The sequence below is a fragment of the Peromyscus californicus genome, unplaced genomic scaffold (assembly GCF_007827085.1).
Source record: "Peromyscus californicus insignis strain IS unplaced genomic scaffold, ASM782708v3 Scaffold_3__1_contigs__length_106647218, whole genome shotgun sequence".
Taxonomy (NCBI): Eukaryota; Metazoa; Chordata; class Mammalia; order Rodentia; family Cricetidae; genus Peromyscus; species Peromyscus californicus.
In genome coordinates, this window is record NW_026294551.1 from 79,496,488 (window position 1) to 79,520,852 (window position 24,365).

Consider the following 24,365-nt stretch of genomic DNA (forward strand, 5'->3'; position numbering starts at 1 on the left):
GAGATGCCACCGTTACCAACTTGCATACAAAACCAAGACTTACTTCCACGGTGTTAAATTTTCCACATTACTGTATGACGCTACACCAGACTCTCCCATCTGATGACGTGGGGCTCCCACTGTTCCCGAGACGGCAGCTGTGCCCTCTGCGGCCATCAGGAGAGGATGGCTGGTAGCAGTTCCACCAGAACAATGGCACAGCCTGTATGCAAACATGCTTTGTGCTTGTCTGGCAACAGTCAACCATGGGTGAGTGTCCAGTGTGTGCCAGGCACTTGGAAAGGTGTTCTACAGTATTAAGAACACATTATTAGAGCTGATGTGTAATTAAAAAACAAAAGATAATAGGCCAGCCCTTGTTCCTCAAAGACAGTAGACCAGCCAAGGTACCAGTCCCTTTACCATGCAATTTTCACTCAAAACTTGCATCAAAGCCGGGCGGTGGTGGCGCACGCCTTTAATCCCAGCACTCGGGAGGCAGAGCCAGGCGGATCTCTGTGGGTTCGAGGCCAGCCTGGGCTACCAAGTGAGTTCCAGGACAGGCGCAAAGCTACACAGAGAAACCCTGTCTCGAAAAACCAAAAAAAAAAAAAAAACTTGCATCAAGCCAAACACTCTTAAACATCTTTGAAGAGAGAGAAGAAATACAGCAAGAATACAGTCCGCAGGATTTGGAGGAAGTGGGACATTGTAAGTAATGAGATTTGACCCTAAGGTCAGCTTCAAGCCTGGAATGTCTCAGGCAACTGAACCCTGAGTTACATTGTTTCCACAACGCTTTCTCTTCCCATCCGGCCCTAAACTATGTGCAGAAATGGTAACCACTTGAGGCATGTTCAATCAGGAAGGCAAGTTCCCCAGTGGCCCTCACTACCTGCATTCATTCAGCCAATACTCCTAGAAAAGGACTAAGAACCTACCTCCTCTGACTCTGCTTTCTGGCCTTGACTTCTGACCTCCAACCTCGGAATGCTTAGTTAAAGGTGTGCAGTACCATGACTTGCTTTTGAAAAGAACTATTAGGACTCAATTTTGTCTCCACATCCCCAGACTGGAACATTCTATTCTGGAAAGAGCAAAGTAACATGGGAAAGCTATGAGAGAGAGAGAGAGAGAGAGAGAGAGAGAGAGAGAGAGAGAGACAGAGAGAGAGAGAGAGACAGAGAGAGAGAGAGAGACAGAGAGAGACACACAGAGAGAGACACACAGAGAGAAAGACAGAGAGAGAGAGAGAGAGAGAGAGAGAGAGAGAGAGAGAGAGAGAGAGAGAGAGAGAGATCAACAGGTAGAGGAAAAGAGAAAAAATAAAGTATTTCTGTGACTGGAAGACACTGACTATCTGATAAGTCGTCCCCCCTCCCCCAAGAATCTGGGGACTCTTTCAACAGGACTGCCACAGAAGCTCAGTACACATGTGCTGGAAGGGGGACTCGATTCCACAGGGAGCCACATGCCCCAATAAGACAACTTCTGTCCTACATTGGGTTGACAAACCAGTTGAGAACACCTCTCCCCTAAATTCATGTCCACTTGGGACCTGAGAATGTGAACTTACTTGAAAGTCATATCCTGTCAGAGGTACCAGTTGAAGGACAGTTGTGTCCTACCGGGTTAGGGTGGGCTCCTATGAGAAAACGGACACAGACCCTCAGGCAGACCATATGAGATGACACCGAGGCAGACTGTGAGGAAGCTAGGAGCACTCAGAACGCTGAGGCAACAGGGCCAGGAATTTGAGAACGGCTTGGACCATACAGTAGGCAGACAGCTAGTCTGAGCATGTTGCACACCAAGACCCTGTCTCAAAAACAAGTTGGAAAGGTCATCTCTGGACCCTTCCAACATCAGAGAATACATTGTTGCTGCAGGATGTCCTCCAGCTTCCAGTACTTTGTTACAGTAGCTCTACTTCCATAGGCACAGCAAGTGTCCAAACGACTCTTCCCAGCCTGGTATAAGAAGGAAGAAACACAGAGAAGCCTCCAGTCCACTGGGCTTTTCCAGCCTCCCAGTGGCCACCAGCAGCCTGGGGAGGGGAGAGGAGCCAGGATCATGTTTCAGGCATCCGTACCTTCTACCACAGAAAGCCAACCAGCAGGGGAATTTCTGTTCTCTCCCTTGGCTTTCTAGCTTGCAACCTCTTCCAGTTGGTGTTTCTTTTCTTTCTCTTGTTTTGTGACAAGGTGTCACTATGTAGCCCCCAGTCCTTCCTGGAATTCACCATGATGACTCCACTGGCCTTGAACTTGTAGGATCCTCCCACTTCCTCCAGGCCTGGCTTTTAAATCCCAATCAGTTCCTACCTTAACAATGCATTCTCATCAACTACCTAATATTTCTAACTTTACTACTTTTATATAAATTTATTTAGGCATCTGCTTTACCACTGAGCTAGGCACCAGCCTAATAATTTTATCTTAAAAGCCATTGCTACATCATTATTACAATAAAAGGAAAAATCAGCATCATGTATGGCATGCAGACCTGGTCTATTATGTGTCTTTGAACTCCACACTGAAATGAGTACACAGTATTTTTTTTTAAAAGTCCATTCTTGTACCATTTAAAGTAATCTCCGGAGGTAAATCCAATAAGATAAGATAACTATTCTCCATTTAGTTGCCTGGAACTCTGCTCTCTTAAAAAAAAACGACTTCAAGTTCTTGGATCTCCAGGTCCTCTCCCTGGAGGAAGATCACACTCCCCCATGAAGGTAAAAGGGCCGGCGCACAAATAGGCACCAAGAGTTCCGAGTTCCCACGCGGGGCATCCTGAAAACACGTACACGAGAGCGAAAGTAATTCTGAATACCCAGCCCTTGCGAGTGACAAGGGCTGGGAGGGACTGACCTTTTCGCGTAGGGTACAGTGGACGTCCGAGGCGACGCGCCCTTCCCACCACGGCTCATCCATCACCGCCGCAGATCCGAGGCTACCGGGACCTCTGGGCGCACCCTACGAGGACACAGGGAGCTTCAGCAGCCGGAGACACTTTCCCCACCCCGCCTTCGGTCACCCTTATCCTAGTCCGTCCCTGTCCCCGTCCTGGACGGGCGCCCCCCCCCCCCTGCTCTGCGGAACCGGTGGTCGCCTCCTGTCCTGAAAAGAGAGCAGTGTACCCTCCCCTCTCTCCGCCCGCCCAACCTGGGGCGATCTAGAACTGTGTGCAACAACTTGCAGAATTTCCAATGTCCCCTTCTGCAAAAGTTGCGAAGTTGCTGGCCGCAGTAGCTCGCCCGGGGCTGACTGGGTCACCAGCTCTGAGTCCCCAACTCCTCCCCCGCCGCCCAGCCTTTGTCCTGCTCGCACATCCTGCCCTCGAGCCGGGGCGAGACTCACGCATCGCTGTCCCCGCGTGGGGGGCCGCGGGTGGCGGGTCCCTCCCCGCACCGGGAGCGCTGTGCCCTCCGGCGGCCGTCCGGCCCTTGACCTCGCGTGCTCACGACCGGCGCCTCCGCAGCCCGTCCAGCCCGGCCACCGGCGCGCCCCTGCGTGCGCTCGGTCCCGCCGCGGCTCGCAGTTCGGGCCGCCGGGGGCCTCCCTCCTTCGCTCGGGGAATTGGGGGCCGGGCCTCGCGCATGCGCCGCCGGCGCCCCGCGCCCCGCGGGGCGGGGGGCTGGGAATGGCAGTCTTTCTTTCCCCAGCGCTGGGCTGAGCTTCCTGCCCACCCTCCTCCCTCGCCCAGGAGGAAAGCTAGGCTTCACCTTCCCCGAGACTCAAGGCGGGGAGGGTCCCCAATCACCCCTCCGGCTTGATCCCGGGGCGGGGGGAAAAGGCGCCACCTGCGCACGCCGCGCGTGGAACCAGCGGCCGGGACGCCCCCAGAAAGTTCTGACTTCCGCATGCGCTGCTCCTGCCAACCTGCCGGCGCTTCCACCTGTCTTTCTTTCTTTTCAGCCTGTCCTGCGATGGGGAGGTAGATTTCCAAACAATTCCCACAGGAGCCCCAGAAAAGCCACCCTTGGTTACGCACGAGTTCCTCCTTATAAAGGGGGCTCAGTGAGTATTTTATTGTGCTCTTAAGCAATGCATCCATGCCGAGCATGGCAAGGAAACAGTCCTTATGGCGGGTTGCGGGATAGAAGCCCTTTTAATACACTTGTTTTCAGAACGGTATTTTCTGGAGTCAGCCGTATAATGGCATAGCATCCCGCTGTGCTGATTTTTGTGACCCCCTTTGGTTATTCCACTAATTTGGAATCAAATCCACCACCTACCTGGGTGTTTTTGCCCAGTTCCGCAACCACTTAGAGCTGGGCTTCAGGTAATGGGGGCGGGGGATACAAATTGCAATAACCTGCTGAGGATACATTATGATTAAATGAGAAAACGCACGAAAGAAGATAACCACCAGGCCCGTTAGAATGCGAACAGTCAATAAATAATTACTACGAGAAAGACTTTAGTTTCTGCCTAGTTTTCTACAAGTAAGAAAACTTTTTTTTTAATCTTTTTTCTTTTTCGAGACAGGCTTTCTCTGTGTAGCCCTGGTGGTCCTGGAACTCACTCTGTAGACCAGGTTAGCCCAGAGCTCAGAGATCCGCCTGCCTCAGCCCCCTGAGTGCTAGGATCAAAGGCGTTTGCTACCACTGCCCAGCTACAAGTAAAAATTTACTGGTTAAAAATATAATTCAGTTTTGAAAGCTTACCATAGTGGTGCATGCCTGCAATATTAGCACTCAGAAGACTGCAGTTTAAGAACTAGGAGTTCGGCCGGGCGGTGGTGGTGCACGCCTTTAATCCCAGCACTCGGGAGGCAGAGCCAGGCGGATCTCTGTGAGTTCGAGGCCAGCCTGGGCTACCAAGTGAGTTCCAGGACAGGCGCAAAGCTACACAGAGAAACCCTGTCTCGAAAAACCAAAAAAAAAAAAAAAAAAAGAAAGAAAAAGAACTAGGAGTTCAAGGCCAGCCTGGGTTACACAGAAGTTCAAAACCTGTCCAGGATATATGAGATTTAAAAAAAAAAAAAAAAAAAAAGCTTGCACTGAAAAAAGTTTTAGCATTTATGAGCCCTCATAAAAATAAAAAATACTCGGGATTAAACGAATGTGATATATGTTCATGAATGAATGCGTATCTTTAGACCAATGTGTAAAAACCCTAACACCTCCATGTAGAAATGGATGGAGTTCATGAATAGGTGTGCCAGCAAAGAAAAAAATTCACAAGGACAATATGCATGCCCACAGTCACTAACAAACACAAGGTTTAAAAACTGGAGCATATCTTTATCAAGGTTGTTTTTGTGTTTCTTAAGTTTTTAGGTTAGCACGAAAAGGAATGGCATTTCTCACCTATGTGTCATTATACTTAGTTCTCAATCGTTACCCTCCCCTACTGTCAAGGGTTTATTTTTTAGCACAAGACTCCTAAGGTTGGTAAATACACAGTGTTCTAGGGAATGCAGATGCCATCTTTCTGAAAAACAGCATAGATTGAAAAGTTTAAAAGTATCATTTGATCCAACTATTCCACCTCTGTGAGTGTGAGGCCAGGCTGAGTTCTAGGCCAGCCAAGGCTACAGAGTGAGACCTTATCTCAAAAAACAAAACACTCTCCCCCTCCCAACACACACACACACACACACACACACACACACACACACACACACACACACAGTGGTAAAGTGTTTGTACAAGAAACTAGCTAAGAATGACCTGCTTATAAAGGTATTTTTTTTTTATGAACGACTATGTAATGAGTCAGGGTAGGGTAATATACACAAAATATGTAGTAATCAGGAGGATAGAATATGGCTTTACTACTTTCGTACATATTTATTCGCACACAAAAGAAATTGGAAAATATCCATAGAAGTATTGAGTATAACCAGAGTGATACTTATGAGGGAGGGGAGGGGAAGGAGCTGGGCTAGCTTTTGAACCTAGGGATTTGCACATCCTAAGCAGGCACTCTCTACCTCTTCAGTCCTGGAAATCTTTAATTTACCCCCTGCCAGTATATCTGTGTTTTCTAAATCTCCCACAAGAAACACATACTGCTTTCATAACTACAAAAAAAAAATGTGAATGTTATTTTCAATACCTATGTGCTACATTTTCGGGGCGGGGGCTCCCCTGAACAACAGTTTGCGGTGTTGTTTGTGTTGTGCTCACTTTTTTTTTGAAATCATATTATTTCGTTTTCAGTAATCCCCCTATTCTGGGTATATGGAAAGAAGAAAGGCCTAGATTCTTCATTAGTTTATTGTCTCCCTTTCCTAAACGTCAGCTATGAGTTTATCAAGGCTGCTGATAACAGAAAGAGAAACACACACTTTGGGCTTTTCTCTAGAGGCTGTTTTAAGAGGAGTCTAAACACAGTCTCCCAGCCCTCTTTTGTGTATCCTCATTTTCCCACTATCTCTGAAGAGTAAAAACACATTGCACCAATAAACTCATGCTTTTAGAGGTTGGTCACTGGCCACAGGTGCCCTCAGCAGAGGCGATTTCCTGTGCTGGTCGCTGGGAAACAATGTAGCTGGAGTTACTTCTCCCAGTCAGGCCAAAAGGTTTGGATCATTCAAAAAACTAAACTTTTATTAAGTGCTTATTATAGAGCAATGACCACTTCTCCACCCTCCACCTCAAAAGCTGACCGTTAAGGAATCAAAGGTTTGAAGTAAAGACATTCTAGCTACCTTCCAACTTCCTATGTATAAAGTGAGAAAAAGAAAATCTCTGCTGCCCATTACAATCTTACTTAGAGGCAAATGAGTCTAGTATTTCCACCATGTTATTATTGACTGTTAACTCTGCAATAAACTTGCCCTCTCCTTCCTCCATCTGCCCCTTTCATGTGATACAAGCTCGCCCTGGTCCCAGGCCCCATTCTATTGCTAAGGATAGCCGTTAGCTTGTCTCCTTCAAAAGTGACTGGTGGGGATCGAACGCAAGAGAGATGGCTTGGTGGTTAGGAGTACTTGCTGCTCTTGCAGAAGACTGGAGTTCAGTTCTCAGAGCACATGAGAGGCAGCTCACAGCTCCCTGTAACTCCAGCTCCGGGGGACCCAATAGCCCTCTGATGCCGCCTTCTTTTTGGGTACCTGCACAAAATTGTGTGTGTTTGTGCATGCACAAAACCCCGAGTTCAATCCCTGGAACCACACTAACCAGTTGTGGTGGCACACACTTGTAATCCCAGCACTCAGGAGGCAGAGACAGGAGTATCAGAAGTTCAGCTACGTAGTGAGTTCAAGGCCAGCCTGGGTTAGAGTCTGCTTTTTTCTCCTCAAAAGTGCCTGGTGATATGGGCACAGGGTATGTTGTGCTCAGTTGTCGGGGACCCCCAAAAGACCACCATGGAGACCAAATCCCATGTGTAAAAGCAAAGAGGCTTTGTTTTCAAGCTCCAGGGCTTGGTCCCTCTGTCTCTCTGATGCAGTGGTGAGAGCAGAGAGCCCTGAGCTCAGGCCAGGTAGAGTTTTTATCACAGCAGAGGTTGGGGTGAGGGGATTTCCAGGGTTCAGGACACTGACTGGCTGACATTTGTCTAGGGGTATCTATAAAACAGAAATAGGTGTGTGCTAGATTCAGGGACATCTGGCCACCTTATCTAATGGTTGGAATATTGGGGATGTCAAGTACTCCCCCTTAGATGCTGGCCCTCCCTGGGTGGGATCAGATTATGGCTTTTCCTGGGTCTGGATGTTGCCTGCCAGTAAGCCTGTCACAGAAGCTGTGTCTGGGCCTCGAAGTCTGTCATAGCAGCTGTGTGGTCAAGCTGTTTTGGGGCCCCTCTACAGTGTACACTCCTGTAATCTCATTAGTCATCAGGTTGAGGCAGGAGGATTGCTATAAGTTTGAGAACAGCTTGAGACAGTTAGCAAGTAAAGGCCAACTAGGGATATGTAACAAGACCTTATCTTACCTTCCTCTATTCTCCAAACACCACACACAGATGCGCACGCACACACACACACACACACACACACACACACACACACACACACACAAGCACACACATGCATGCAGACCAACCTTAGTTTACCAACGTAGAGCTTATTTCTTATTTCTCCCTTTACACCAATGGAGCATGCTATTCACATCCTTCTGCCCCTGTTCTTTCATGGCCGTGGCCCTAGAGCTGCATGGTACCCTAGTGTCCCACAGTGTGGATCCATCTTCATGGGCATTTTCTTTTGCTGGACACCATGAGTGTTCGTAGCTCTTTGCTGCCATGTCCACGCTGTAGAAAATATCCTGGGCCAGTAATGGAATGACTCAATTCCTCCAATACAGCTTCTCGGGGGAAGATGAAGTATATACCTTGAGTAGTGTTTCCTCCGGGTCTGAGGAGTTCATACTGCTTTATTTAGAACCCAAACTGTGAAGCCTGGCTGTGTTAGTAGGGCTGAAGGAAGACACCTGCCTTGTTACCACTTTGGTCTTTAACCAAAACCAAGCAACCCTTTCAAACTGTTTTTAGCCATGCGGTCCAAGGAACCAAGAGTATTTGCCAAATCTTTTAACGATCCTGGCCTAGATAATAATTGTGCAAATTAAGCTCAGCAATCAAAGAGGAATCATAAAAAAAGTGGTATTTTGCTTCACAAACTCTAAGACATTTGCAAAGCTGGTCCACATGACCACACATTCCCCCTTTCTTTGTTTGCTTTGTTTTCTTGTTTTTCAAGACAGGATTTCTCTGTGTAACAGTCCTATTCTTGGAACTTGCTTTGTAGACAGGCCACACTGGCCTTGAACTCATAGAGATTTGCCTGCCTCCACCTCCCAAGAGCTATGATTAAAGGTATGTGCCACCACTACCCGGCTCCACATTATTCTTTTTTTTTTCCTAAAGTAATTTACTAATTTTTTTATGTCCATTAGTGTGAGGGTGTCAGCTGCCCTAGAACTGGAGTTACAGACAGTTGTGAGCTGCCATGTGGGTGCTGGGAATTGAACTCGGGTCCTCTGGTAGAGCAGCTGGTGCTCTTAACCCCTGAGCCATCTCTCCAGCCCCTCCACATTACTCTTTTAAGTTATCATCTATATAATACATTTGAAGGGTTTTTTTTTTGGCAATTCTTGGGATCAAATCCAAGACCTGACCCATGCTAGCGTGCTAGGCACATGCTCTGCCACTGGACTACACCCCCAGTCTTTTGACATTAAGAGTGTGTCTTTGATTCTGTCTTCTGTAATGACATCTTCCAGAAAGGTTGACTGTGTGCATAAAGGCAGCAAATACGTGCAAAAAGTGTCTTCTGTTCCTGTAGCCCACTGGGATGTTACATCCCCTATGCCTTGGGAGCACAGAATTCCTCCAAATCTATGATGCATGAGACTCCAGGGGAGTTAGAGGCAGGTGGGCTAAATCTACAGTCAGGCATGAGCTGGGAGCAATGGTAACCTGCAGAGGCCATGCATTCCATTTGAACCAGGACTTGCTTTGAGCACAGAAAGAGGGCGTTTTGCATTCTAGGGTCTCTGTGACAGAGCACCTCACGAGGTGGCCTAACGTCACAGGAAGGGTTCTTTCCGTCCTGAATGCCCGAAGTCTGGTCAGTTGGCAGCAGGGTCACACTGCCACCGAAGACACTGAAGAAGAACCTTTTTTTCCTTTTCCGCTGTTCTGTCCTCTGCTCCGTCCTCATGGTCTTCTTCCTGTCCTCACTTGGACTTCCAAAGGTCTACACCAATCATATTGCACTGTGGGGCACCCTACTCCAGAATGGACTTGTTTTCTCTTCTTTCTCCATTTTCATGTGTGTATGTGTGCATGTTTGAACATGTGTGTGTGTGGGGGGGCATGTTGTGGGGACACATGTGCACTAGGCACACGTGCATATGGAGGCCTGAAGCTTATGTTAAGAATCATCATTGGAGCCGGGCGGTGGTGGCGCACGCCTTTAATCCCAGCACTTGGGAGGCAGAGGCAGGCGGATCTCTGTGAGTTCGAGGCCAGCCTGGACTACCAAGTGAGTTCCAGGAGAGGCGCAAAGCTACACAGAGAAACCCTGTCTCGAAAAACCAAAAAAAAAAGAATCATCATTGGGGCTGGAGAGATGGCTCAGAGGTTAAGAGCATCGACTGCTCTTCCAGAGGTCCTGAGTTCAATTCCCAGCATCCACATGGTGGCTCACAACCATCTGTAATGAGATCTGGCTCCCTCTTCTGTGTACATAATAAATAAATAAATCTTTAAAAAAAATCATCATTGATCATTTTCCATCTTATTCATTGAGGCAGTGGCTCTCAATCAAACTCAGAGCTCTGGACACGACTATTCTTGCTTGTGGGATTACTCTGAGGAATGCTCTGTCTTTGCTTTAACCATGGGATCATCTTCCCAGTCCCCAGGCCCGCCTCATTTTAACCAATGACGTCTACGATGACCCTGTTCCCAAGATAAAGTCACTTCAGCACATTGTTTGGAGGACATGGTTTATCTCCAGAGGAAACAGCATTTTAAGAAACCCTGTCATGCCGGGCGGCAGTGGCGCACGCCTTTAATCCCTGCACTCAGGAGGCAGAGCCAGGTGGATCTCTGTGAGTTTGAGGCCAGCCTGGTCTACAGAGTGAGATCCAGGACAGGCACCAAAACTACATGGAGAAACCCTGTGTCGAAAAACAAAACGAAACAAAACAAAAAAGAAAAAGAAAAGAAAAGAAAGAAGCCATGTCATATGCTCTCTTACGGGGAAAGAGGACAATGGGACAACCCATATCTCCTTCTCTTTCAGCTCTGCTTAACTCCTCTGTAAGCTGGAGGCAGGGAGGGTTGATAGGGATTTCATGTATCAAGAAGTCAAGCAAAAGCACTGTGGTGTTGTGTAGTATTTCTACCCCTGTAAGAATTAACATATTCATGCATGAACCACTACCAAACAGGAGATTGTGCAGTTCAGCGATTCTGAGTGTAAATTAAAAGTGTGTTTGCAATTAAATTTTTTTTTTTTTAAAAAAAATTGCATCTACTTATTTTATGGGGTGGCATGCATGAGTTCATTCTCTCTTTCTACCATGTGGGTCCTGGAGATTGGACTTAAGTTATAAGGCTTGGCAGCAAACATCTGTCTGCTGAGATCTCTAGCCCTATATATGCATTTAAAATGAGAACTTCATAATATAAGAATGAATGATAAAAATTCACACTCATAGGTCAAAATTTTCCTTATAAGCACATATTTTAAAAATGATCCTCCAGATTGGGCTGGAGAGATGGCTCATCGGTTAAGAGCACTGGCTACTTTTCCAGAGGACCTAGGATTGATCCCCAGTACCTATATGGTGGCTCACAACTGTCTATAACTCCAGTCTCAGGGGATCCAGCATTCTTTTCTGGCCTCCAAGGGCACCAGGCATGCAGGTGGTTTACAGTCATACAGCCAGACCAAGTACTTATACACGTAAGATAAATAAATAACATTAAAAAAAGGATTGCTAAAAAAATCTAGTCAATTCGAGGGAGATAGGATGAAAGGAAAAGAAAGCCCAGATTTCTGTAACTTTTCCTGCTTTTTGAGCAAAGGCTCCATATTTTCACTTTGCATGGCTTTCCATCAATTATGCACTCAGTCCCCACATTGTTCCCCCCTGAATTTTATCCTTGGAGGAGATCCATTTATATTTCCTTCTGAAGACGTTCCATATTGCCCTGCGCTTCACCTGAACTTTCCATTACCCTTGTGGGGGAAATCATTTGAGCAAAATGTTCCCTTTGCTTGTTTAAGAATTATTTGATTGCTATGGTAATTCTTCATGTGTGTCAATAAATATGAGAAGATGTACCGTTTGTGGAGTGCCTAGCGTATACTAGGTACCATGCCACAATATGAGGTTGTCCCTAGTTTTCAAACAGCGCTCCACCCCCTCCCTCTGCTTCTCCCCATCCATTTCTGTCTCCTCTGCTCACTCGAAGGCATGTGTTTCTTTCACACTGGCATCGCTGGCACACAGCACATGCCTATAGTAAAGGAGATGCCAATACAAGTTTCCCGAGTTAATAAACAATGGTCACACGGTTAGCAGACCAGTGGGGGCGGAGGCTAAAGGAACCACCTTGTACAAAATTACTGTCCCCATTTTCCCAGTGAGACCGGGAAACATATGTCACCTTGGGTAAGCCACGTCTGCCCTGTGAACCTTCTTGATTAAATTAGTAAAAGGAAAAAACCCTTCCTTAAAGGAGCTCTACAGCCGTGAAAGGAAACAGGAGTACATCTACCGCAGCCTACTGTGGTTTTTGTCTTTGATCAAAATAACAAGGCACTCCACAAATGGTACATTCTCCCCCACTTATTAACAAATATATTTTACATTTTTTAAATAAAAAAATTAAAAAGTGACAATTAAATAATAACATTTTATTACTAAAAAAAATTCTTGTGGCATTGCTCTTCAGAACCGGAAGCAAGTTCTGTGTAAAAATCCCTGTGGCACCTGGGTAGTATCTATATCCCCTGATTATAAAATATTGTTTTTCTTTTTAACTCCATGTGGGCCACACACAGTCTCAGCCCCAACCGGGGAGCCCTGGACAAGGTGTGTGTGAAAGGAGCCGGCCAACCCAACTAGGCTTCTGTGTGGGGGACGTAGTGGAGCAAGATGCTGAGAACTTCATGGCTGCAACAGGCGGAAATAAAAGGAGCCATTAACTTCAAAGACCCCAAGGGAGCCTTCCAAGCGTCCCTCCCCTGACAGACAGACAATGGACAGGAAGAAGGCTGAGACTGGACAGTAAAAAGTGACCAGACAAGTCTCCTTCAAGCTGGGGAGACTCTGACCGCCAGCCTCAGGGCGCGATTTCCCTTGGGCCACCAGGAAGCCAAAGATTCCAGGTGTGTAGAGAGCAGAAGAGAAAGGAGCTGAAGAGGTGGGCGTGGCCACTCAGCAGAGGAGGCTGAGGCCATAGCGGAGGAAGGTGCCAGTCGGTCTATTCTTTTAAAATATAGTTGGGTGTTGTAGCTGTAAATCCCAGCACCCAGGAGGCAGAGGCAGGGGGAGGGAGGATGGAGAGGCCCAGACCAGCCAGGGTACAACGGGCTCTACCTCCAAAGGAAAGTTATGGACAGTGTAAGGAGAGAACCAGCTTTGAGTCGAATTGAAAACATGGGCTGGTAGGATCATCAGGTGGACCAGATGCGGGGCGTGAGGGAAAGAGGGGAGTTGGAACGGCTCCAAGTTTTAGTGCCAAGTACTTAAAGAGTGAAGTTAAGTTAGCCTCACCTGTCAGGACGTTTCGATGTGTGGCCTTCCCTCCTGCATCCTTCCAGCCTGCACCACCACGCTCCATTTCCACCAGCTCAGCGGGGAGAGCTAAAGCTCTGAGGAAGACCGCCTCAGATGTCACTTCTGGCTTCCGTTCTTTCCCATCAATGATTGCCGAGAAGTTTGTTGAATCCAGATTCCACATTTGCAAATGGCAACGACAACCAGTACCTTCCTTACAGGGTTATATGAAGTACAGATGATGATAGTACCCATCATGTAGTGGGTTACTGTGTTAGGGTTCACTGGAGTCACAGAACTTACAGAACGAATCTCTCTCTCATATATATATATATACGAATGATTTATTGGAATATATATAATTTATTGGAATGATTTACAGGCTGCAGTCCAACAATGGCTAGATGTGAATGGAAAGTCCAAAAATTTCGTAGTTGCCCAGTGCCATGAGGCGGGTGTCTCAGCTGGTCTTCTGGATATGCCGGAATCCTGAAGCAGTCGGCTCCGTGGAGGAATGGGCGTGCTGACAAGGCAAGGGCAAGCAGGAGAGAATGAATGAACTGAACCCTTCTTTCTTCCATGTCCTTACACAGGCTTCCAGCAGGAGGTGTGGTCCAGATTAAAGGTGTGCCTTCCAGCCTCAAGATCTGGATCGAAGGCATGTGCCTTCCATTTCTGAGTTGTAGTTCATTCCAGATATAGTCAAGTTGACAACCGGGAATAGCCATTACAGTTATCAAATAAATATGAGTCAAAATTATTATGGAATCATTCAATTGTTATCAGATGTATGCATAGTTTATTATCCTTCTGCTCTTAAGCCTCAAATCACCTCATGATAAATTTTATGACACCTTAAAAAAAACTTTCAAAAAATTTTTTCTTTTTTTTTTGAGACACAGTTTCTCTGTGTAGCCCTGGCTGTCCTAGAGCTTGCTTTGTAGACCAGGCTGGCCTATGAATTCACAGAGATCTACCTGCCTCTACTGGGATTAAAGATGTACGCCATCACTGCCCAGCCAAAAATGTTTAAAATTTTTGATTAAATTTTTATTCAATTGGTGAGCATGCGTGTGTGAGTATACATGTGAGTATACTTGAGCATTCATGCAAGGAGGTTGAGGGACAATTTCCAGGGATTGAGTTTTTGCTTCCACCATGTGGGACCCAGGGATTGAAAAATATTTTAATGGCTTCATATTTTAACATAAAACTATTGGTTTGTTATTAATACATGCTAGACAAGTATGATACTACCAAGTTATAGCCCAGCCCACTAGTGTATTTAATCAGTTTGGATATTTTGTTTGTTTGCTTTTTTTTGTTGTTTTTGTTTTTTTTGAGACAGGGTTTCTCTTTTCTAGACCAGGCTGCCCTTGAACTCACAGAGATCTGCCTGCCTATGCCTCCCAAGTGCTGGGATTAAAGGCATGTACCACCATTGCCCAGCCAGTTTTTAAATTGTTAAATATTTTAGAATTTAACTTAGATCTATCAGATACTCTTATGCAGATCCTGTCTTTTCTCTCTGTATTATAAACACTGAAATGAAAATCCTAAAAACATAACGGCTTTAGGCTGCTGATATGGCTCAGCAGTTAAAGAGTACTGGCTGCTCTTCCAGAGGACCCACGTTTGGTACCCAGCACCTGATGGTTCACAACCATTTGCAACTTGTTTCAAGGGATCCAATGCTCTCTTCTGGCCTTTGAGGGTACTGCACACATGGGGTCCACAGACAGACATGCAGCAAAAGCCACATCTATAAAATTTAAAATAGTTAAAGCCACATGTTTCAGGTTTTGTCAAATGTATCCTAAAGCTAGCTGCCTGTTCTTTTTCCTTCCTTCCTTCCTTCCTTCCTTCCTTCCTTCCTTCCTTCCTTCCTTCCTTCCTTCCTTTCTTCCTGTGACAGTCTCATTCTATATCCCAGTTTGGCTGGGAACTCTTGAGGACACATTTCTAGAAGTGAAAATTGCTGTGATCAAAGGTGTGATGGTTGATTTTGTGTGTCAGCTTGATCATGCATTGGGATGCTTACATAGTTAATCAAACATTATTCTGCATGTGGCTAGGAGTCTTTCTGGCAGAAAGTAACCTTGGGCTCAGTAGACTGAAGAAAACAATCTCCTTTAAAAAAAAAAAAGATTTATTTATTTATTATGTATACAGTGTTCTGCATGCCTGTATGCCTACAGGTCAGAAGAGGGCACCAGATCTCATTGTAGATGGTTATGAGCCACCATGTGGTTGCTGGGAATTGAACTCAGGACCAGAAGAGCAGCCAGTGCTCTTAACCCCTGAGCCATCTCTCCAGCCCCCACAATCTCCTTTTACTCAGCCAATTTAATGTCTAAAATAGAATAGAAAGGCTGGATTGGAAAGAATCTTTTCTGCCTAGGCGCCTTTGAGTTGAGACATTGCTTTCTCCTGTTCTCCGAGTCTAAGCAAAACTTATTATTATTATTATTATTATTATTATTATTATTATTATTATTATTTGTCTCTTCTGGAGTCTCTAGCACTCAGAACATAACTCCACCATGGGCTGTCCTGTTTTTAGCCCTAGTACTTGTGGAACTTTACCATCTACCTGGAACCTATCAGCATCCATAAACGGTTGAGCCAACTCTGTGTAATCATTCATTCATTCAATGCTGTATTGGATCTAAGTCTTTGGGAAATCCTGACTTTACATAAAGTTCTTAACAGCTTTGTGAATTCTGAGACAGATCATAAATTGACCTCCAAAAAAGCTGTACCAAGTCGGGCGGTGGTGGTGCACTCCTTTAATCCCAGCACTCGAGAGGCAGAGGTAGCCATATCTCTATGAGTTCGAGGCCAGCCTGGTCTACAGAGTGAGTTCCAGGACAGGCTCCAAAGCTACACAGAGAAATTGTCTCGGAAAAAAAAAAAAGCTGTACCAAAACAAATTCCATCAAACACCATGTTAGAAAAGGACCTTCACCAAGTATAAGTTGCCATTTGAAATATAATATGAATATATGAAATATATGTAACTATGTGAAATATAAAAATATATGTGAAATGTATGACTATATGGAATATAAAAATATATGTGAAATATATATTTTACATATCAAATATATAAATATAAAATGTATGTTTTTCAACTTTCTCTCAGATTGGTTGTGAAATTAAACACACCATTTTTGTTCATACTTCTTTGCTCTCCAGCAAAAGTAGAGTTTTAAAAATATGAGTATCTAGAGCTGCAAAAATGGCTGAGTGATTAAGAATGTGAAAAACACATACTGCTCTTTCAGAGGACTGGAGTTTGTTCCCAGAACCTATATTGGACAGCTCATAATTGCCTGTCACTCCAACTCCAGGGGACCCAACACCCTCTTCTGGTCTCTGTGGGAACTTACATCCACAGTCACAGACACAGACACAAGCACATGCATATACACACATGAACAGAAATAAAAATAAAAAACAATTTAATAAAGTGTATGAGTGTCTGTCACTTTTATTTCTCCTTTTAGAAGTTGTCCTTTAAATTTTTAAAATTATATTTATTCATTTTATTCTATGTCTGAGTGTTTCGCCTGCATGTATGTATGTATACTACATACATGCTTGGTGCTCTCAGAGGCCACTGTGGTGGTATTGTGTTCCCCAAAATATTGTGCACCCTAATAAACTTATCTGGGGTCAGAGAACAGAACAGCCATTAGATATAGATGCCAGAAAATGGTGGCACACATGCCTTTAATCCTATCACTTGGGAGGCAGAGATCCATCTGATTCTCTGTGAGTTCAAGGCCACACTGGAAACAGCCAGGCGTGGTAACAAGAGGCTTTAATCCCAGGAAGTAATGGCAGAAAGCAGAAAGGTATATAAGGCGTAAAAACCAGGAACTAGGCTGGGTAAGCTTTCAGGCTTTCGAGAAGCAGTTCAGCTGATATGTGTTTGGATGAGGACTCAGAGACTTCAAGTCTGAGAAAACAGGATCAGCTGAGGAACTGGCGAGGTGAGGTAGCTGTGGCTTGTTCTGCTTCTCTGATCTTCCATCATTCACCCCAATAACTGGCCTCCGGTTTGATTTTATTAATAAGACCATTTAAAATTAATGCTACAGGCCACAAGAGAGCATTGAATCCCCCTGGAACTGGAGTTACTTGGATGGTTCTGAACTACCATGTGGGTACTGGGAATTGAACCCTGGTCCTCTGCAAGAGTAACAAGTGCTTTTAAACACTGAGCTCACTCTCCAGCCCCTAAAAACTGTCTTTTCTCCATCTTTGTGTTGGCATACTAGAGTCTTGGTAAGGAAAAAAAAGTAGTTATATATTAAAATCAGTAAGTTTTGTTTTACTGAATTTCTTGCGTGTGTTTTTCCTGCTGTCTTCAAATTTTACGTTGGGTTGCTCTGGGACACATGCAGTCGAACCTCTGCTTTTCTTTTGTGAGAGTGTATATCTCCAAAGCACGGTGGCTCGAGTGCTCGTGGGAACACAGGCACCAGGCTTGCCTCTGTTCTTGCTTACTGCGTGACCTAGCATCTGACATCTCCTTAGCTGCATCTCTCCCATCTGTCACCGGGGATGGAATTGCCTTGGCCTCTGAGCTTCCTCTCTGCTCTGGCATTCTGTGATTCTAGTTTAGAGCTAGAACCCTGCGGAGCTGGGGCTAATTGACAGAAACTGTGACAACGGTCTCTTTAGTGGCCTCTTCCTTTTGACTGCTCCATGCCACCGTGTTGAATGGTCTCTGCTAGCTCCAGTCTTTCTAAAGAGTACTTCTGAACCCACTGCCCAGGGTCTCTATTGCAACGTCTAACCCATTTGGTACCCTCTTGGTCCTCCTCCTGTTGTTCCCACCTTCTCCCCCATTGTGCCTTATGCACAGGGATGCTGTGATTCAGACCATTGGTTGCCTTTGCTGGGAATGTTCCCACACACCACTGTCACAGGAGAAACCTTGCTTTCTTTCTAAACCTCAGCTAGCGGTATCTTTTCTGGAAAGTCTTTAGAAATGCTTCCTGGTTCAGAGGCATTTTTTTTTTTTTCTCTTTTGAGCTGCATTGCTTTTCACATGTCATGGACATTACAGTTATTGATATTTATATCTTATTTGGGGGAAATTACTTAAATGTATTTATTTCCATTTTCTCTTGAGAGATCAGAAGATTATCATATGTTCTTTTTAGGGTTCTAGGCATTGAACCAAAGTTCTTTTTTTGTGAGGGTGGGTGGTTCTCCGTGTTGTCCTGGCTGTGCTGGAACTCAGTCTGTAGACCAGGCTGGCCTTGAACTCACAGAGATCTGCTTGCCTCTGCCTCCCGAGTGCTGGGATTAAAAGCCTGTACCACCACCTCATGGCTGAACAGGCCTGATAAATAAATACTCTAGACCTATAGCCCCAGCTCTCTTTTTACTTTTTAAAAAATATTGAAACAGGGTCTTACTAAGTTGCCCAGGTAGGCCTTGAATTGATGCTCCCCCTGCCTCAGCATCTCTAGTTGCTGGGATCTGAGTCTTGTATCATCAAGTCTGCTGTGTCGTTATTAAAGGTGAGAAAACTATAGCCCACAGCCGCATTTGATGTGGCCCCTTTCTTTATAGTTTTAGTAAGACAGATCCGTTATCATCTCTTTCTATGTTCTCACTTGCTGTTGCTTCCCTACTGTGGTGTCAGAGATGAGGGAGAAGCTGAGAGGGGAACTGGATGGTGTGGAAAGTCTGCTTACTATGTAGCACCTCACACTAGAGGTTTCCTGACCCTTGCACAACTGTGGAGCACACTGAAGGGCCCTTTAAATGGGGCCATGTAGAAGAGTGTGGTGGTGTATGCCATGATCTTAGCACTTAGGAGACTGAGGCAAAATTTTTAAGTTCATAGTCAGCTCAGCTACATAATAAGTTCAAAGCCAGCCCAGGCTACTCAAAACCTTGTCTCAAAAAGGAAGCAGTGGTGGTACACGCCTTTAGTCCCAGCACTTGGGAGGCAGAGGCAGGTGGATCTCTGTGAGTTCAAGGTCATCCTGGTCTGCAGAGTGAGTTCCAGGACAGCCAGAAGTAAACACAGAGAAGAGAAACTTTGTCTCTAAAAACAAACAAACAAACAAAAAAAACAAAAAAAACAAAAACAAAATCAGAAAAGGAAGCAAGCAAGAATAAATGACTAACTAAATAAATAAACAGACCATAATTTAGGACATTCCCCCCTTCACCACATCAGACCTAGTCAATTGCAGATATTTATGCTTCCCTCTAGGCATTTTTGATTGTTGCTAATACTTTAAATATTTGCTAACGTGACAGGAAAGCCTTTGCACCATGTGAGCAAGGCAATCTCTAAACATCACCCAGAAGCATTATCTTTCTAGTACAAACCTTGATGACCAAGTTCTTCAGTATTGCTCAGGAATGATTAACACTGTCCCTCAGTAACTACAGCTACTGTCAGGGGATTCCTGCAGTTAAAATTGTGAGGGTGACACTGGGCAGTGGTGGTACACGCCTTTAATCCCAGCACTCGGGAGGCAGAGCCAGGTGGATCTCTGTGAGTTTGAGGCCAGCCTGGACTACAAAGCGAGATCCAGGACAGGCTCCAAAGCTACACAGAGAAACCCTGTCTCAAAAAAAAAAAAAAAAAAAAAAAGAAAAAGAAAAAGAAAAAATTGTGAGGTTGAAAGGCAGAATTCCCATCATCCATCTGTGTCACCTGTGTGATCTGCACGGCTGCAGGAAAGCATGGCCTCATGTAAAGACAAGGAAGACAGCAGTGCTGAACCAATGAAAGGGTTAAGTCCATTCATTGACACCTACTGTGTGCCAGGCCTGCACGAAGCTCTTGGGATCATCAGTGAACACTGCCAAAAGTGTCCCCACATGTGAACTTGCAGTAAATAGAAGAAATGGATCACAAAGCAGGCACTGGTCCTTAACACAGAACACGCTTAGTCCACATCTGAGTTCAATCACAGTGGTGGCAAATGCTCCGATTCCCGGATGGTTGCCAGAACCTTCTCCAGTGCAGAAATGCAGTGAACCTTAGGCAAGCATGACCCTGGGGGTCAGGGGAGTTAAAGGGGTGTGGGGGTGTGGGGGGTGGTCGATGACAGTTTTAATGCCCCATCTTTCTGGTAATACTCTGTATGTTTCTTGGAGGTTCTGGTGAGATCCAGTTCCTGGAGTATAGTAGTGTGGCTGGTAACTCCCATCCATGGACTTAGCACCGTACTATCTCATGTTCCCGCTTTCTGGCCGCATCTTCCAAGCACACTCCCCACACCTAAATCTTTATCTTAGTATCTGCTTTGGGGAAAGTCCAAAATAAAACAAATTATAAACAAGCAAGTGAAACAAACAAACAAAACAAGAGAAGAGTAAGAGCCGCACAGAGAATTAAAATGGGAGTGAGCAAAATGAATGCTCACAGGCTACAGGACACCAGGGCCCTTGAGTGACAGGACTGTAGCCACAGGTGCTTAATTAGGCGGGAAACTATCCAGACAGGGGACAGTGGGTGCTGCAAAGGCTCAAAGCAGTGATATGTTTGGCGTGTCAGAGAAAGAAAGGGCAGCCGGTCTGGTGGATGAAGATGTGGAGGCAAAGGCCATATCATGAGGGCCTTTGCTGCAATCCACATATAAGGATTTGGGATTTTATTCTAAATGCCACGGAGAAGGAATCAACAGATAGTTTTAAGCAGAAGAGTGGCATGGCTTGCACTGTACTCTCGGCTCATCTCTGTGGCTTTGGCATGACAGCAGTTTCTGTAGGGAGTGGGTAACAGGTATCTGCCAAAGGAGACCGTTGCAGAACTTCCGGCCATATATGGTGGCTTGGCCTGGTGCTGTGCAAATAAAGATGGAGATAGGTAGATTTGGGAAATGTTTCTGTGAAGGATAATGACAAACAAAATGAGAATGGCGTGTCTTCATCCCGATGAGAGAGAATCATTCAGCGCCCACAGAATTCTCCAAAGATGGACACCGTTCTTAGCTTCATGTTCCAGAGGGTGAAGTCAAGGCACAAAGACGGCCTAGAGTAAAGATTTGAATCACCACTTTAGTTACCATAGGTCTCCATACCTATATTCTACAAGCTACAATCCGTGTGTGTGTGTGTGTGTGTGTGTGTGTGTGTGTGTGTGTGTACAGTGCTAGGGCTTTGTGCATAATAGTCAAGCACTCACAGTCTGTGATCTAACCTCTGAAGTGGTATAGCCCATCAGAGTCTGTCTTCTTTCTCAGGGATTGGAAATGAGGGTGAGGGTGTGGGGATCCCAAAACAGCTTGACCACACAGCTGCCATGACAGGTTTAGAGGCCCAGACACAGCTTCTGTGACAGGCTTACTGGCAGGCAACACCCAGACCCAGGAAAAGCCATAATCTGATCCCACCCAGGGAGGGCCAGCATCTAAGGGGAAGTACCTGACATCCCAAATATTCTAACCATTAGATAAGGTTAAATAAGATGGTCAGATGTCCCTGAGTCTAGCACAGAGCTATTTTTGTTTTATAGATACCCCTAGACAAATGTTAGCCAAGCAGGGCCCTGAACCCTGGAAATCCCTTCACTCCAAACTCTGTTATGATTAAAAACTCTACCTTGCTCTCTGCTCTCACGCTGCGTCGGACAGACAGAGAGACCAAGCTCAGACCTTGAAAATAAAGGCTCTTTGCTTTTATATATGGGATTGAGTCTCCATGGTGGTCTTTTGGGGGTCTCCAAAATTTGGGCATAACAAGGGCAAGAGGAAGCAAGGGGCTAAGCTGAAACCCTGGAGTTCCTGGTGTAAATAAAATTTATGGGTGGTTATTACTGTATAAGTAGCAGTACTAAGCCCCAACTGACCAGACTCAACCAGAATACAGTCATTCATGTGTTAATGCCTTGTAGTAAGCTAAACTTAGAATATAGGCCAGTTTGCCAAAACAGGAGATTCATCACAACCAGCCTAAAGGGCCTTGATGAACCTGAGCAGACACAATAGGGAAGTCCCCCTGCATCAGATGAATACAACTGAACTCCATGTCTGCAATCTGGGTACTCAGGAGGGTGAAGGTGGAGGGTCATGAGTTCTAGACTAACCTGAGCTACCGCGTGAAGCCCTATCTCAAACAGCAACAAACACCGCAAAAACAAAAATCAAACCAATCCAACCACACAAAAACCTTTGAGATAACTAGTCAAGCTTTTGCCTTGGTTACTTTTCTATCACAGTGAAAACAAAAACAAACGAAACATGACCGCGGCAACTTATAGAAGAGTTTATTCTGGTCTTACGGTTCCAGAGAGTTAGAGTCCATGACGGTGGAGCAGAGGCAGCAGGCAGCAGGTGACCAGAGCAGCTGAGAGCTCACACCTCGGACCACAAGCACCAGGCAGAGAGAGTCGACTCATTATGTCGAGTCTCTTGAATCCATCAAGCCGCTCCAAGTGACACACTTCTTCCAGCAAGGCCACGCCTCCTAATCCTCCCCAGTCACCAACTGGGACCGAGCATTCAAGTGCCAGAGACTCAGGGGGAGGGGAGGCAGCCCATTCAAACCACCGCAGTTTCTGTTTTCTGTTTTGTATCTCTTCAGCCATTCTGCCAACAAAACTTGCCTGTTAGCTTCGCTCATGGAGCATCCCTCTGTTTTGTAGACATGATGTCATCCAATGGATGAGCCACTAATAACAGCCAGTCAGATCTTGGGAGGTTCACTTGGTTGATGGTTTTTCCTTTAATATAGACACTGCTGTTAGGAGGACCACCCTGTCTCCAGCCTTTACACCACCTCTGTGACATCAGGGTGGGACCTCTCCCCACGATGGCCTTGTGACCATGAGGAGCTCAGCCCTCCCACACCTACCTTGTTCATTCAGACTCAAATTCTCAAGGCTCGCTCTGCCTTCTTCTGGCTCTGTCGCCTGCAACACGGCTGGGCCAATCCTCTCAGAGCCTACTTTCAGCTTCTTAGCTCTTTCCCCAGGCTGAACATGCAAAATTTCCTGAGGGGGAGTTAAAAACAGCCCAAAGCCTGGGCTCCTTGCCAGACCAATTATGTGCTCTATGTTTCCCAGGTGTTTAATTTAGGGACCAGTGGCGAACCACAGACGGACCCGGAGTGCTCCTGCCTCGGAGAAGATTTGCTTCTCCGGCCGCTGCCTGGGTCGGGGTGCTAGCCCCGGTTACCTCGGCACCGTGGGCTTGGATGTGGCGTGGGTTCCTCCTAGGTCCCCTCACTATGACTGCTTCTTTCTCTGTCGTTGTTCCTGTAAAATCTTCCGGCCGTGAATGTCATCTCTTACCCTTTTCTCCATGGCAGTCACCGCTCACCCGAGATTCCTCGAAGAGGCTGGCTTGCTGTCTGTCTGTCACCAGGCAGCACAGCCCCTGCTTTGATTCTTGGTGTCGTAAAGAACTCTGCCCTCCCCTGCGGTCACCCACCTTCCACCATTTCTTGCTCTGGTATCACCTCACCCCCAAATCTCAACTTTGAATCACTCCCTGGGCTCCATTTCCCCCCCCCATTCCCCAGCTCACTTCTAAGCCCTAGACACCGAGCAGCCTTGAAGCCCTGGATCCTTCCCCATCTCTCAGTCTCACCTCCTTTCTTCACTTCTTCCAGATTCGACTCCAAGGAGACTCAGTCAACACCCCCCCACCCCCCACCCCTGCCATAAGTGACCACTTTTCGTGCCCTTGCCTCTTTGGTGACTTGAGGTAACATGCTGTCAGCTGGAGTTCCTTCAATTCAGGTTGAACAGTCTACTTGTAACACACCAGCCAATAAGCAGCCGAGCCTGGCGGGAGAGCCACACAGTCGCAGTGATAGCCTTCCGGTGAACTCACCACCCTGAGATGCGTTCGCCGACTGCAAACCTTCCGCTAAGCTGGGCAAGCCTCCTGTATTCTTGTTCAACGGCTCTTAAATGTGGCCCCTGGACCAGTAACACGGGTACCACTTGGGAATTTCTAAGTGATCAACATTCCCAGGCCCCAGCTTGGCCCTCCTGCGTCTGCCACTCGGCTTTGTTAGGCCGTCTGGGTGAGTCTGATGTGTGAATTCGAAGTGAGACCATTGTTCTAGTTCCATTCCCTCTTCCTTTCTCTTAGGTGACTGTTTCATCCTGTCTCCTCTCCGGGCAAACACTGAATGCTTCCTTTTTATATGTGAGAACAGAGAAGCACGAGGGGAGTTGTCTCCAAGCATCTGCTATTCT

General features: G+C 46.1%; 1 protein-coding gene and 1 long non-coding RNA gene across 3 annotated transcripts in view; both read right to left on the bottom strand.

The window, feature by feature from the left end:
• Ccnjl (cyclin J like) overlaps positions 1–3,767 on the bottom strand; it is a 58,606-nt gene extending 54,839 nt beyond the window's left edge. Inside the window, exons 1-2 of the mRNA XM_052758622.1 lie at positions 3,339–3,767; positions 2,850–2,954 (exon numbers count right to left, since the gene is read on the bottom strand). Of these exons, the coding sequence (XP_052614582.1) occupies positions 2,850–2,912 (63 nt within the window). The 5' untranslated portion in view covers positions 2,913–2,954; positions 3,339–3,767. The remainder of the gene's footprint in view (positions 1–2,849; positions 2,955–3,338) is intronic.
• Positions 3,768–19,872: 16,105 nt separating this feature from the next.
• LOC128122059 (uncharacterized) lies at positions 19,873–23,530 on the bottom strand. Of its 2 annotated transcripts, XR_008222324.1 has the most exons (3): positions 23,012–23,515; positions 22,440–22,880; positions 19,873–21,191 (listed from the first exon to the last, which is right to left on the bottom strand). It is a non-coding gene; the product is annotated as an uncharacterized LOC128122059 (long non-coding RNA). The 2 variants fall into 2 exon arrangements; XR_008222325.1 differs by lacking the exon at positions 19,873–21,191 and having other exon boundaries at positions 22,408–22,880; positions 23,012–23,530.
• Between the last annotated feature and the right edge of the window lie 835 nt (positions 23,531–24,365).